The following is a 13,962-nucleotide window of genomic DNA, read 5'->3' as shown; positions in this document are numbered from 1 at the left end:
TTTAATTCCTACTTTAAAATACAGGGTGTTTATAAAAGAACTCCGGGGTTTTAAAAATTCATATCTTATTAACGATAAAAGAGAGCGAAATTTAGTTAATTTCTCTGAAACGACTAGCTCAAAAAGTTTTAGTCATACTAATTGGAAATGTTTTTATCAACAGGTGGCAGCGCTGCGGAGCGTTGACCTTGAGACGACGTAGCGGCTGCGGTAGTCAGTGAATCAGTGCCGTGCCGTGTGGATTGTTGCGCTTCGCGCTATGGTGACGTCACAACAAAAGGCTCAATGTGTTATTTGGCTCATAGAAACTAAGTCTGTTGTGTGCCGTGCCACTCACGGGGCTCATATTGAACTTTATTAAATTGTTAAAACAAACGTGAAAATATAAGCTTTCAAATCATGTATAACACATGCATGTACGTTTTTCACTTAATTAAAATATTTTCCCTCAAAACCCCGGAGTTCTTTTATAGACACACTGTATATGTATCTACAAAAAAATGCTACAGCTGGCAATAGTCTTAGTAATATAACATGGTTAAATCCCTTTTTTACGTATTTTCACTGTTATTTCACAAAAATAAATTAACAAATCGTATCTTAACTTTCTCGTTTAATTTATGGATAGTTTACCTTTCTTCCGTAACTTCTCGGCAAGATCTATGGTGAACATGAGAAGGAAAAGTTTGGAGTAAGCGTAGGATGTGTATTTGCTGTCAAGCTTCAGCCTTCTCACATCCTTCCAGCGAGGAACTCTGTGCAGACAGGAACTGACGACCACTACGCGGCTGGGCGCCGATTTCACCAATAACTCTAAAAAACAAATATTGCACAATATTTAATAAAATTAGCCATTGGAGGCCACGTAGGACTAAATTTCACTCCATCCTTCGTCATTTTAAGAAAAACTTTTTGTTTGACTTTAGTTTCACACAGGACTAAATGAATTTTGTCGAGAAAGGTTCTCATCTCCATAATTGGCATATTGCTACTGTATGGGTCATAATTAAGGCTCTTTTGTATTTTTAATTCATCTGTCTCCAGTGACGTAAACGAAGGTGGTATCGGGTTTTAGCCCTTCCAACAAGATATGGAAAAAATTAACATTTATAATATTAAGATGTGAGATTGGGTCCCATTTAATGAAATCCTCTGTCTCAGTGACAAATTTTAAGGTAAGCTAACTGACAATGATCTCATTCTGTAATAGATACAGTTCGCGGCAATAAAAGTGTTATAAAAGATGAAGTTCAAATTACTAACAAACTCTTGTAACGTGTGCTTATTCATAAAGAAAAAAAAACACGTCTTCATCGACTATTTACTCCTGGTATCCAGTCCAACTCGCCGTTCTCCTCTTCCTCTCCTTGTCTAAAGCAGTTTGTGTGGCATAATATACTCTTTTCATTAAGACGGAGAAAACATGAAACAGTTTACAAGCTCTAAAGCTCTAAAACAGTCTCATCCATTCGTTCGTTCTGAAATACCTTTGTAGAGCCTAAACAACAACAACAAAACAAGTCTCAAAATGTTCCCATGTCTTCATAAATGCCCTTATTTGTATTCTTTACCTTCTTCAAAGACTGCATATCACATCAAGTTAGGAATATGCTCCTTGTGAAATGTATGGAAATTATCAATCATGACAATATGTTTTGTGCTTCCCAAACTCTGTACTGCAGATGCAGAGCCGTAAAAACTACTTACAGAAATGAGTATTATTCAATGATTGATTTCATTTTGTTTCCCAGTAATTGCAAGCAAATGTTCAATCCGTCATTTGGGCAGGACAGAAGGGTGAAATTCCCTGTCCCTTGAGTTTGATAAACATATATTGTTTGATCAAATATATAGTAAAATACTGATATAAAAATAAAACACTTATGTCGGCGGAGAATCCACACTCGAATAAAATCTAAAATGACGTTGCTTTTAGGAACAAACCTATACAGCTACTATAGCATTTTGCTAGAGCGCTTACATTTGTTTTCAATAATCGAAGGTTTGATCCAAAGCCACGTGCGTTCATAGTGGACTACATTGAGAGAGAAAGATTCAAATATGAAGACATAGAGGAATGATTTACATATGCAAGTTTAGAATTGGAGAAAACATGATCGGACAGCGTTTATATTATGACGAAACTTTTGATTTTGTAAAACAGAAGAAGACGGAAAGTTTTCGAACTGCGATGATCACATCAGGCAGTTGTCGAATTAATGTGGAGAACTCTTTTATATCATCAGATGATTATGAAGGGAAAGAAAGATCTTAAGACCTGAGGAATTAAGAATTTTAAAAAATCACCTTCCGAGACGGGTTTCGAACCACAAACCTCTTAGCTATCGAACAATGGCATTATCCATCTAGCCTAGAGAGAGCTCTATGCAGTCATTCATATACTTTTCCTTCAGCTACGTTGAGAAATAATAGGACAGAATATTCCAAAAATTGATTCGATGTGTCCGCCTTTGACATTGAACATAGACCTCTTATAGCTTAGTAACAGTGTACACAGTGAACTTCCCCTTGTTCAGGAACACTATTTAAGGCAGGAAAAGTTTGTTGCTACTGTGTCAATTGAGTTAAATTTGAGAGAACATCTAATAAAGTAGTGCCAAATACTCAGACATAAATCAGCTTTTGCGAAGTTCTCTTGGAAAATGAAACAAATTGTCATAAACATGTTAGACTTTTGAAAAGAAAAAAAGAAAAAATAACAATGGAAATCCGGATATAAGTGTCACTTGGATGCGAACCTATAACTAAAAAAAAAAAAAACCAGCTCGTTTACGTTATTAGGTCTTAGATGAATGGTTGTGTAAGAGACTTCTACGTGGATATTCCTAGATTCGAATCCCGACCGTTCTTGCTCTTTTCTTTTAGAGACGCTCATTCTGTGCATTCCAGAATTTCAATTTTCAATTAAATGTAGTCGCAGCTAGTTTAAACCGAAATTATTTTCAAATGTGAGATTTGTTATCACATGCTTATCTTCATATTCTATTATTCTCTCATGTCACCCCTTTCCCTCCTAGGAATTGTTTCAGTGTCTTACACCCGACAGTATATTTTAAGATGGTAATTTATACGTATACTAAATTCGTTGGAAATTCCTCCAGGAGTTCACATAGCAAAGTGTGGTCCACAGTACTTTTTTTTCTGAGCCAAAAATTTCTAAAGATATTTAAATATATTACAATAACAATGGAATATTGTATTTCCGCCCGATTGTCGTCGTTGTGCTAAACTTAATGATATGGCGTAGGGAGATGAGTTAAATTAATATTGTAAGGTTTAATATCAAAATTGAAACATCGCAAGTTAAAGAAAAATATGCAATAACAAATTTCATGTTTGGAAAAAAATTCGGCTTAAACTAGCTGCGACTACATTTAATTCAAAATTGGAAATCTGGAATGCACAATATGAGCTTAGCTAAAACAAGAAAACAAGAACGGTCGGGATTCGAACCTAAGATCATTCACCTAGGAGTCCCTTACACTAACAATTCATCTAACACCTAATGACGTAAAGGTGCTAGTTTTTAAAGTTATAGGTTCGTATCCAAGTGACACTCTTATACGGATTTCCACTGCTTTTTTAACTTTTTCTTTTCAAAATGTTTACGACGATTTATTTCATTTTTCAAAATGTTCCTGAGGAAGGACAAATTCATTATGTGCACTGTAACTAAACTACAAGAGGTCTACGTTCAATGTCAAAGGCGCACCCACCGAATCAGTTTTGGAAAATTCTATTCTACTAGCTAAACCTGCGCTCTCTACACAGCGCATCATTCGCATATGAGCATAAATCTCCTACTCATTCCTCACAACATATGTGCTGTCCCTTTGCAGACACAAGTGAAAGACGTATTGATTAAAAAAAATCGGCAAGGGGTATCATAAAGGGGAGATTTTTTCGATTATTTTTTTTCTCTATCTCGCACCGTTTGCAAGATTTGAGCCTACTTCCGGTTGGAGTTTCTAATTCATGTATGACCAGTGTTTTCTTTCTTCTTGCATGCAGTATGTAATAAGCAAATACATTACGTATACAATTAATTAGAATATCAGTTGTATATGGTGTTCATTGGGCAAAACACTCAAAAAATAAAGATTTATCTTAGACTGGAGAAATGGTTATCCTTTCATTATTATTTGGCCATGAAACAAACGCGTGAGATATATACAACACCAATATACAAGTGTGGTGCTGGAATGTATAACATAGGAAATGAAGCTTTAGTTTTTTTTTTATTTTTAATTTCAACGCTTCCAGTGTACACTAAAATATGTAATAAAGCAATAATGGCCATGTTTTTTTCAAATATTCAATTACAACTGGACAATCTACGCAAAATTTACAATCGATCAGTGAAAACGTCATCTTTCTAGAGCCTGTAGTTTCCGAGATCTCAAGGATTGATCACAAACATATAAACGTCCTCAACATATAGTTTAGAAGAACTGAAGATGGAAGCACAATTCACATGCATTGATTTTAGAGAATGCTTATTAAAATACCAAGGCTTTGAACAATAATTTTATATCATAAACTTTATGAAAAAGATATCGTTAACAAATTTAGACTATTTAAAGTACAAATACTTAAAATGTTTGTCTCTGTTAAACGTGAAATCTCACACAACCGTAAATGAAAGATTTGAAAGCTAAAGTTATAGTTTGGAGCTCAGACGTTTTTAACTGCTGTTGTAGCATTTTAATAGATAGATTAGTTTATCAACGTAGCTAAAGGAAAAGTATATGAATTATTGCATCGCTACAGTTCTACATCGCTAAATGGATAATGTCATTGTTCGATAGCTGAAGATTGAGACCCGTTTCGGAAGCTGAAGATTTTTTAAATTCTTAATTTCCCAGATCTTAAGATCTTTCTTTCTCTTCACAATCATCAGATGCTCTAAAAAGAGTTCTCCACCTTAATTCGACAACTGTCTGATGTGACCTTTGCAGTTCGGAAACTTTCCTTCTGTTTTACAAAATCAAAAGTTTCGTCATAATATAAATGCTGTCCGATCAGTTTTTTCTTCAATTCTAAACTTGCATATATAAATCATTCCTCTATGTCTTCATATTTGAATCTTTCTCTTCGTGCACTATGAACGCACATGACTTTGGATCAAACCTTCGATTCTTGAAAACAAATGTAAGCGTTCTAGCAATGTGCTATCGTAACTCTATAGGTTTGTTGCTAAAAGCAACGTCATTTTAGATTTTGTTCGAGTGTGGATTCTCCGCCGACATAAGTGTTTTATTTTTATATCAGCATTTCACTATATATATTTGATCAAACAATGTGTGTTTATATTAAACTCAAGGGACAGGGAATTTCACCCTCCTATCCTGCCTAAATGGCGCCCTTGAACATTTGCTTGCAATTACTGGGAAACAAAATGAAATTAACCATTGAATAACACTCATTTCTGTAAGTAGTTTTTAGAGCTCTGCGCCTGCAGTACAGAGTTTGGGAAGCACAAAACATATTGTCATGATTGACAATTTCCATAGGTTTCACAAGGAGCATATTCCTAGCTTGATTTGATATGCAGTCTTTGAAGAAGGGAAAGAATGCAAATAAGGGCATTTATGAAGCTATGGAAACATTTTGTGACAATTTTTTGTTCAGGCTCTACAAAGGCATTTCAGAACGATCGAATGAAAGGAACGGTTTTAGAGCTATAGAGCTTGTACACATTGTTCCTGTTTCCCCCGTCTTAGTGTCTTACGTCACACAGATTGCTTTAGACAAGGAGACGAAGAGTTGGATTGAGTACCAGGGACACATAGTCAATCGAGACTTGTGTTTCTTTATGCATAAGCACACGGCGCAAAAGTTTGTTAGTAATTTGGAATTAACTTTTTGGAACATTTTCATTGTCGCAAACTGTACCATAACAAAAGCTCGAAAAGGCACATAACAGGGTAGCTGAACTAGAAAATGGCCTGGTGCCTATCCATGTCTCAGTACAATTTCCACTTCTCAAAAGAAAGCATTTTTAGCATTAAAGAGTTTAAAGACATGTATTCATTTCTATCAATACATGTCATTCTTAAATCTGAAGTTATTATCGTAATGAATCATAAGATTTCATAAGATCATAGATAGGAGCATAAGATCATTTTATAAGATAGGACAATCTGTAGTTCTTTGTGGCTATAAATGCAGCATGTTATGAACTTTCTTTGTATGTCCACTTAGCGCTAAGCTTGCAATTAAGAAAGAAGACATTTAATTTAGCTTTCTATTAAGTGTAATAATAAATATTATTATTAAATACCATATTATTCATAATTATTCATTTAATTATAGGATCAATTAATAACACTTTCTTTAACATATATGACAAACAGCACCTAATTCACAGACTATAGATTATAATATCCACATTTAATTTATACGGCCAAATATTTTGGAAGTAATCGTAATAATGTTAGCTTAGTAGGATATTAGTTGTTAATACTTATGTAGAGGTTGTAATTCTTAGCAGAGTAATGTAGTTAGCTATTGGACTTTTGTAAGTTATGTCCAGCTATTCAACATTTAGATCCACTACAGACCGTTTAGTAATATTGCTTCCTGCGATGATCTTCAGATATACGATAAGTACCATTAGTTTAGTACTAAAATTTGGAGATAAGCAGCTATAGTAAAGCCTCATCAGAATAATATTAAGCATGTATAGTATCGCTATGTTCTCGCCATAGAACGTAAGTAAATCATTTTAGTACTAATTCAACATGTGTTTGAAAGGCATTTATTAGAGTTTATAAAATTAACTTATTAATAACAATATTTGGAGTAATGTATATATGAATATTTTCATTGTCATAATACTTTCTTTTCATTTTCAGCACCATTAACATAAACTGCAGCTGTTCGATCAGCCTAATAAGCTATTCTAACATCACTCTTTAATTGGCCAGAAACAGACCCTAAACATTGCCTTTGCGAGGTAATAAGGAGGTGAGGTTAAAATTTACATTGAAGTTGCACCATCCGAACGTGACGTAATGCCACGTGGTCTGTGAATTCTGATAAAGGTGGAACAAAACCAGCCCTGCGGAGCTTCTAACTCCCTTCGTTCGCTGACGCTCGCTCAACTATGTTTCCTAGCGTAAGTAAATCACATTTTTTCTTATCAATAAAGGTGTGTATGCAAAGTGGACTAATACCGTGTGACATTACGACACGATCGGGTGGTCCAACTTGAATGTAAATTTAACCTCACCCAAGGTAAAGTCATCATTTTCTTCTTCTGCACATGCAATGGCTATATTCTTAACAGACTTGATAAGACTAGTTGCTTCATTTTGTATCTCAATTGTATTAAAGTACTATAACTGTCACCAGGTTATATAAGTAACTTTTGTGGACGCTCTGTATATTTTGGAAAGATGGAAATCATTCTTCAATTTATATTTTATTTGTGCGACGCAAATAATTCCTTTTTTTGATGTTAACTGCTAATAATTCAATCTCTTTCCCACGAATTAGAACAAAAGGGTCTTTCATCGTTCATCCATCCATACATACGTGTGAAACGTTTTTGACGATGAGAAGATTGTAGTGAGTAACAAAGACCGCATTCATTTTCTAAACTACACACACACACACACACACACATATATATATATATATATATATATATATATATATATATATATATATATATATATTATATAGGTGATACAAATTCAAAGAGCTATAACGACGTGAAATGTAAAGTATAATTTTATATTTGTGGAAAGAGTTAAGTGTTTACATCTATATCAGTGTCTAGTATTGTGATTGTTTTTCTTCTACATATTTTTTTACACATAGTGCATTCAATAAATAAGCATAGTATTTTATTGAATATGTTTTTGTTACATAATTATATGAATGATATTTTTGTGTGTCTTGGTCTGAGCGATCATCGGAATATCCGCGAGGATTTCGAGACAAGATATCCGAACCTCTCGGTGCTTCGTGCTCATCTCATTGTTGAGACCGGAGGGCGATCCGGGAAAAGTTCTGTTATCTCTTTTTGGAAATGTTCTTTGATGTCTTAACCAGGTAAATTCAAATCTCCTGAAAGTTCTCGTTGGTGGGACAGCAGGGGACAGATCCAGAAAGCGGTTACAGTACCAAATATAACACATATCTTTTCAAATTTTTTTGTTGACATAATGTATTTAATGACCTTAGGCTACGGAATGATTTATATTTTAACTATGAAAATTTTGAATTTTGACATGTAAATTGTACAACTGTAACACGAATAAAATATGTCGGTCTCTCGTTGTATGAATATAAGAAGAACGTTTAGCAATCCATTTAATGGTCATTATTCTTCTACAAACTTCACAATATGCGATCAAATATTAAAAATTTATATCCTTTTGTTCATAGATTACTTGCTTCCACATCAGAATCCTGCCGCCTACAGTCGGACAATTTGTCCATGCCGACCAAATGCCGCGGTCGGATTGCCTGCGCCGGACACCGGCGTCTTTCCGCGTGATTTTCGACCGCGACGAATAGTTGCCTTGCCGAGCAGTCGGCAAACAGCCGGAAATGAGCATTAAATGCGCCGGCGCTGCCATCGAAAAGAGGCCGGCATAAGGAGTCAGCAGAGGGTCGGAAAGAGGGCTTTCCGACTGTTTTGCGGACTCTAGCGGTCGGCAACAGTCGGCAAAGAGTCGGCAAAGGGCATTTAATTTTACGATTTTCGACCGCTTGCCGCCTCGGTAAAAGGTCGGCAACTTTGAACAAGTAGATCGTCGTGCCGCCGCGGACGGGTACCGGCTGCCTCCGGCGGCCCGCCATCGTCGACGGCGGCAATCCCTCTTTCCGACTGCAGCTTGCTGTTGGAGTTCCTAACTGTCAATTCTATTTATAGTTAATTCACTATTTTATCTTACAGATTCACTCCTTTCAATAATACTGTATATACTTAAATGGGGGCCATGTTTAAAGGGGTCCAGAAGCACTTAAAAAGTACAAAATTTAGAGGAGAAATGGATGATGCAAGTACTTAGACCTAACATAACATAACCTAACCTAAACTAACCTAATAGTAGTAGAAATAAAGTAGTAGAAATAAGCGAAATTCCATAATTTTGGGGGGAAATTATGCTGAGCCCGTATACTAACATAAATTAACCTGACCTAAACTAATCTAATGTGAACAGAAATTACCGAAGTTGTAACATTTTTTTCTTCCTTTAAAAAAAGAAAATATTGCTGGATGCCTTCTGCTCAAGATACGCGCTTAAATGTTTGATGCTTGATTTTTATTCTGAAATATACGAAATTCTCACGTGTTATCACGAGGATTCAAGCATGGAATTCCCATGGGGACTGTCGATTCAGCCTTTTTGCTTTCGTTTTTCCCAGGATACTTTGCGGTCGGTGACATCATATGGAGGTATCACCAAGGACGTTATAAAACAGAGGATCTGCCCATATCACAAAATCGTGAAGCCATACGTATCCTATGATTGGCCATTTTCTTACCTGTGAAAGGTTATTTCGGATAATTTGTTCTCACTCTTATTTGTACACCCATATGTGCAGCATGTAACCATTGTATAATATAAATATGAAGCAGCGATTTAAATAAAAAATAAACGACAGACACACTACATGTCTACATATGAAGATCGCAAAGTTGTGAGTCAACATATATGGTGGTCAAGCAGTTACCTACTAGGATGAAGAATATATGGGCATATCCTCTATTTTATAACATTCTTGAGTATCCTGAGGTATCGTTCAAGATAACAAGAAATACTTCATACGCAATTACGCTAGTTGGTATACTGTTGCAAGATCAGCTAAAGTTCCTCCATAAAACGTCATGGACAGGGAGCCAATCAGAATGCTAAACACGAACTGAGGGCTACCTGTTATTTTATATACCTTGGGAATTCCCCTCCAGCTTCCAAATACTGATAAAAATTACAATTTAATGATAAATTAATTCATTGTTCTTAATTTCTCTTTATCATTTCAGATCGTGCTTGCTTTATGAAACCTTAGCACTTTCTGCTCACTTAATTTATTATGCATCACAATCAACAATTAAAATATTGAAAGAAAACAACGAAGAGTACTAACAGAATCAAAAAATAATTTTGAGTATGGGATACTTGAGTACATAAATTATATATATATATATATATATATATATATATATATATATATATATATATATATATATATATATATATATGTGTGTGTGTGTGTGTGTGTGTGTGTGTGTGTGTGTATGTATATATGCAGATAATAGATACCACAAAATTTTTATCACTGGACTTCGTCCCGAGCGCGCGGTGGCGCATTTGTATATGTATACAAAAATAATTGCGCGAACAAACAAAATTGAAAATAATTAATCTTTACCTGCTAGCAAATGCGTGAGCAAAAAGTGCCCCAAGTAGTTGGTAGCCATCACCATCATCAACCCTTCCTTGGTCTTCCCTGGTTTCATTCCAACCCCTGCGTTGTTAATAAGAACGTCCAATCGGTCCTCTGTTGCCAGGAACTCTTTGGCAAAGCTTCGGACACTCTCCATGCTGCTTACATCCAGGTACTTCACGAAGACCTTCTCATTGCCTGTGGTTTTTATGATCTCAGCTGAAAAAAAAAAAAAATAATTGTTAAGATTTTAGGGTAGATACACATTGTCTTACATGCTTTTGGATAGATATAAATTTTCTCACATGTTTTTGGGTAGATACACATTGTCTAACATAATTTTCAATAAATACATTGTCTTTCATGGTTTTGGATAAATACACATTGTCTCACATGCTTTTGGCTAGATTCACATTGTCTCATATCCTTTTGGCTAGATTCACATTGTCTCATATCCTTTTGGCTAGATTCACATTGTCTCATATCGTTTTGGCTAGATTCACATTGTCTCATATGCTTTTGGCTAGATTCACATTGTCTCATATGCTTTTGGCTAGATTCACATTGTCTCATATGCTTTTGGCTAGATTCACATTGTCTCAAATGCTTTTGGGCAGGTACACATTGTCTTACATGCTTTTGTGTAGATACAGATTGGCTTCTATGTTTCTGGGTAAATATACATTGTCTTAGATACTTTTGGAAGAAAGCAGCAAAGAGTAAGGTGTTAAATATTGAAAGTTGGTTATATGAGAATAATACAACCATTCCTTCACCTGAAATAACTGAAGTGGTTGGCTGTATTTGCTCTAATAAATATTTACAGCGTCACAGTTAAGAATATGAGTCACTGTCGAACAACACAAGTAACAATAAATTCAATATATCTATTACTGTACGCTGTTTGATAAATTAGTACATAAAAGCATGAGTAGTATTTTGTACTAGAATAAGATCTCCTAGTTAATATTGACAACGTAGGACATATGTACGTTTTAGAGCCATAAATGAGCTTTTGTGGATTTTCTCAAGATTTATGGATGGGAGATTTACCTCAAATACGTCATTTTGAATTTGAAGAGTTGCTAATCTTTGGCTGTATCTCTCGAAGCATAATACAGTATGTGCTATTGTATTGCTAGTGACATAATGAGGAGTTTGATGAGGGTGGTGTGGCGTGTGGAAGGCTTGCATTGTGGGTTAATTCTCCAAAGGGGCCCTAACGAAAATGGGTCTACGAATGTTATAAGACGACATCTTGTTAGTTTTAATAATTAGCTATCAAGTTTCAAGTCCTATTTTTTTCATCAATGACTTTAGGCTATAAAGTCATAACGAGAAGTAACTGCAATCCTAAGGTTTAAAGAAAAGTTCAAACTAAAAACTTGGAAAACAATCATGATTTTTTTTTAACATTTTAAAAGTTTTTGAAATATATTGAGATTTGAGACTGATTAGCCAATCAGATTGCACCAACAATAGTTTTCCTCTAATGACCCTACACTATGAATTGAAAAGTGGAAAGTATGAAATTCTTATTGCTGTATATCAACCGGTTTTCATAATCACATATCAGGTTCCAATTCCTAATACTTCTCTACCAATGACAACACTATGAGTTGTAAATACAATCTATTAAAAAAAAAAATCAAACTGAAAATTGAAAAAAAAAATAGTAGTGCTCGAAAAATTAAGCAAAATTTTTAAAATCTTTTTAAAATATTAAGCAAAGATTTCAAAGTGATTAGCTAATCAAATTACTCAAGAATAACTTTATACTGACCAGCCAATCAGATTAAACTAATACTATCTTTCCACCAATGACTTTATATTGTATGTTGTTTCTCAAGTTGAAAGTGTGAAATAGTTGTTGCATAACAATCGATTTTATTAATTATACAGAGTGACTGGTAATTCGATGCATTCCTTGCAAGGGGATATTCTAGAAGTATTTTGGAACATTTTCACCTATACGAACCGCGGGTCGAAAATCAATAGTTTCTGAGTAATTTGCAAATGTGTGATTTCTTTGAAATTTAACTGCTAAAGAGAGGTGCGCGAGGAAGTTTTACTTTGACCCACTTCTGCATGTCGTAGAGCGCTGAAAGTTTGCATGTGTAATCCTGCATATCTCTGTAGATTATGTAGTAATATACAGCTCGTGAAACTGCGCCATTGCTGTGTTATAGGTCCGAACGTGAAGTAAAGTGTAGTGGTTCAAAATCTATTACTGCACCTCAGAAAACAGCGTGGCAACATCGCAAAGTACTTTCCCCTAGGCAATGAGGCATTCGTATAAATCGTACGAATGGGTTTAAAGAAATCGTACATGTGCTAATTACTCACAAACTAGTGATTTTCGACCCGTGGTTCATATAGGTGAAAATGTTCCTAAATACTTGTAGAATATCCCCTTGCAAGGAATGCATCGAATTGCCAGTCACCCTGTATATCAGGTATCAACTCCTAAACTTCCACACCTGTGACCTTAGAGTGTGAGTCGTAGTTATAATCCTAGGGTTCGAAGTGTAAAGTTGTTAGGTATATCAATAGGTAACAATAATACCTATCTCTTTTGAAGCCCAAAGTTTCAAGTTTGAATTAGGCATCAATCAATCGGGTTTCAGTGAAGATAACTTTCCACAACTGACCTTAGAATATGTCTAGTTCACGATTACAAACCATAACGTTCAAACTGTGAAAAATGTTATTGTATTTGAGTCGGTCTTAAAAACTACTTATGCCCTAATTTCCACTTTCATGCCCTAATTTTCGATTTCAATTTTGAAGTTAATCAGAAACAGTGATCCAATCAATCAAATTGCAAAGATAAATTTCCACGAATGACCGTAGATATCCATAAAGTTCAAAGTGTAATATCAACCAATCTGATTACACCAATGGCAGATTATAAGTTGTCCGTAACTTTTCAAGTGTTAAGATGATATATTAGGTCAATATAATCAAATTGAATGTTGGTAAATTTTTACCCATAAAAAGAGACAAATTAAACAATCCAAATCTACAAAAGATATGCACACGAATACTAGAGAACAATTATGCATTATTATTTTTTTGATAATTCCAAAATTTAACCGTGGGTCAAATGTACTTCACCGAATTTCAAGAAGTGCCTCAAAATGCTCATGTCCAGTGAAAGACAATGGGACTCCTGCATTCATACACACATGATCATCTGTTACAATCTATCTTACAGAACATTTAGTACAACATTCAAAATTCTCGCCACATATTAATTCAATTTTCCAGCCAAAACTTAAAATTACCGCCAAATATAAAGTTTTAATTTCGACAACGTATCTATGACAGTCTTGTCCCCATAGAAGAGACCAGCGAAACCAACCAAATTAATAGTCTAGAGAATGAATTCCAAATTTAAAAGGTGGGTCAATGTACCCCTACCAAATTTTAGAAGGAAAGCATCAATGTACCCATGACCTGTGAAAGAGAATTGACCCTATATTTAACCATAAAACCATATAACGTGATAAACCCTGAAAGAGTACGTAATAT

At 34.8% G+C, this 13,962-nt stretch overlaps 1 protein-coding gene across 3 annotated transcripts in view; it reads right to left on the bottom strand.

Moving 5' to 3' along the window:
• Positions 1-13,962, bottom strand: part of LOC145666934 (retinol dehydrogenase 11-like) — a 149,087-nt gene that overhangs the window by 20,905 nt on the left and 114,220 nt on the right. For all 3 annotated transcript variants that reach the window (XM_081734539.1, XM_081734540.1, XM_081734541.1), the window contains exons 4-5: positions 10,414-10,647; positions 634-813 (exon numbers count right to left, since the gene is read on the bottom strand). In XM_081734539.1, coding sequence (XP_081590665.1) covers positions 634-813; positions 10,414-10,647 — 414 coding nt within the window. The remainder of the gene's footprint in view (positions 1-633; positions 814-10,413; positions 10,648-13,962) is intronic.

The sequence above is a fragment of the Thermobia domestica genome, chromosome 12 (assembly GCF_964235325.1).
Source record: "Thermobia domestica chromosome 12, izTheDome1.hap1.1, whole genome shotgun sequence".
Taxonomy (NCBI): Eukaryota; Metazoa; Arthropoda; class Insecta; order Zygentoma; family Lepismatidae; genus Thermobia; species Thermobia domestica.
The sequence above is the reverse complement of the archived record's forward strand: the minus strand, read 5'-3'. Positions and strand labels throughout refer to the sequence as shown.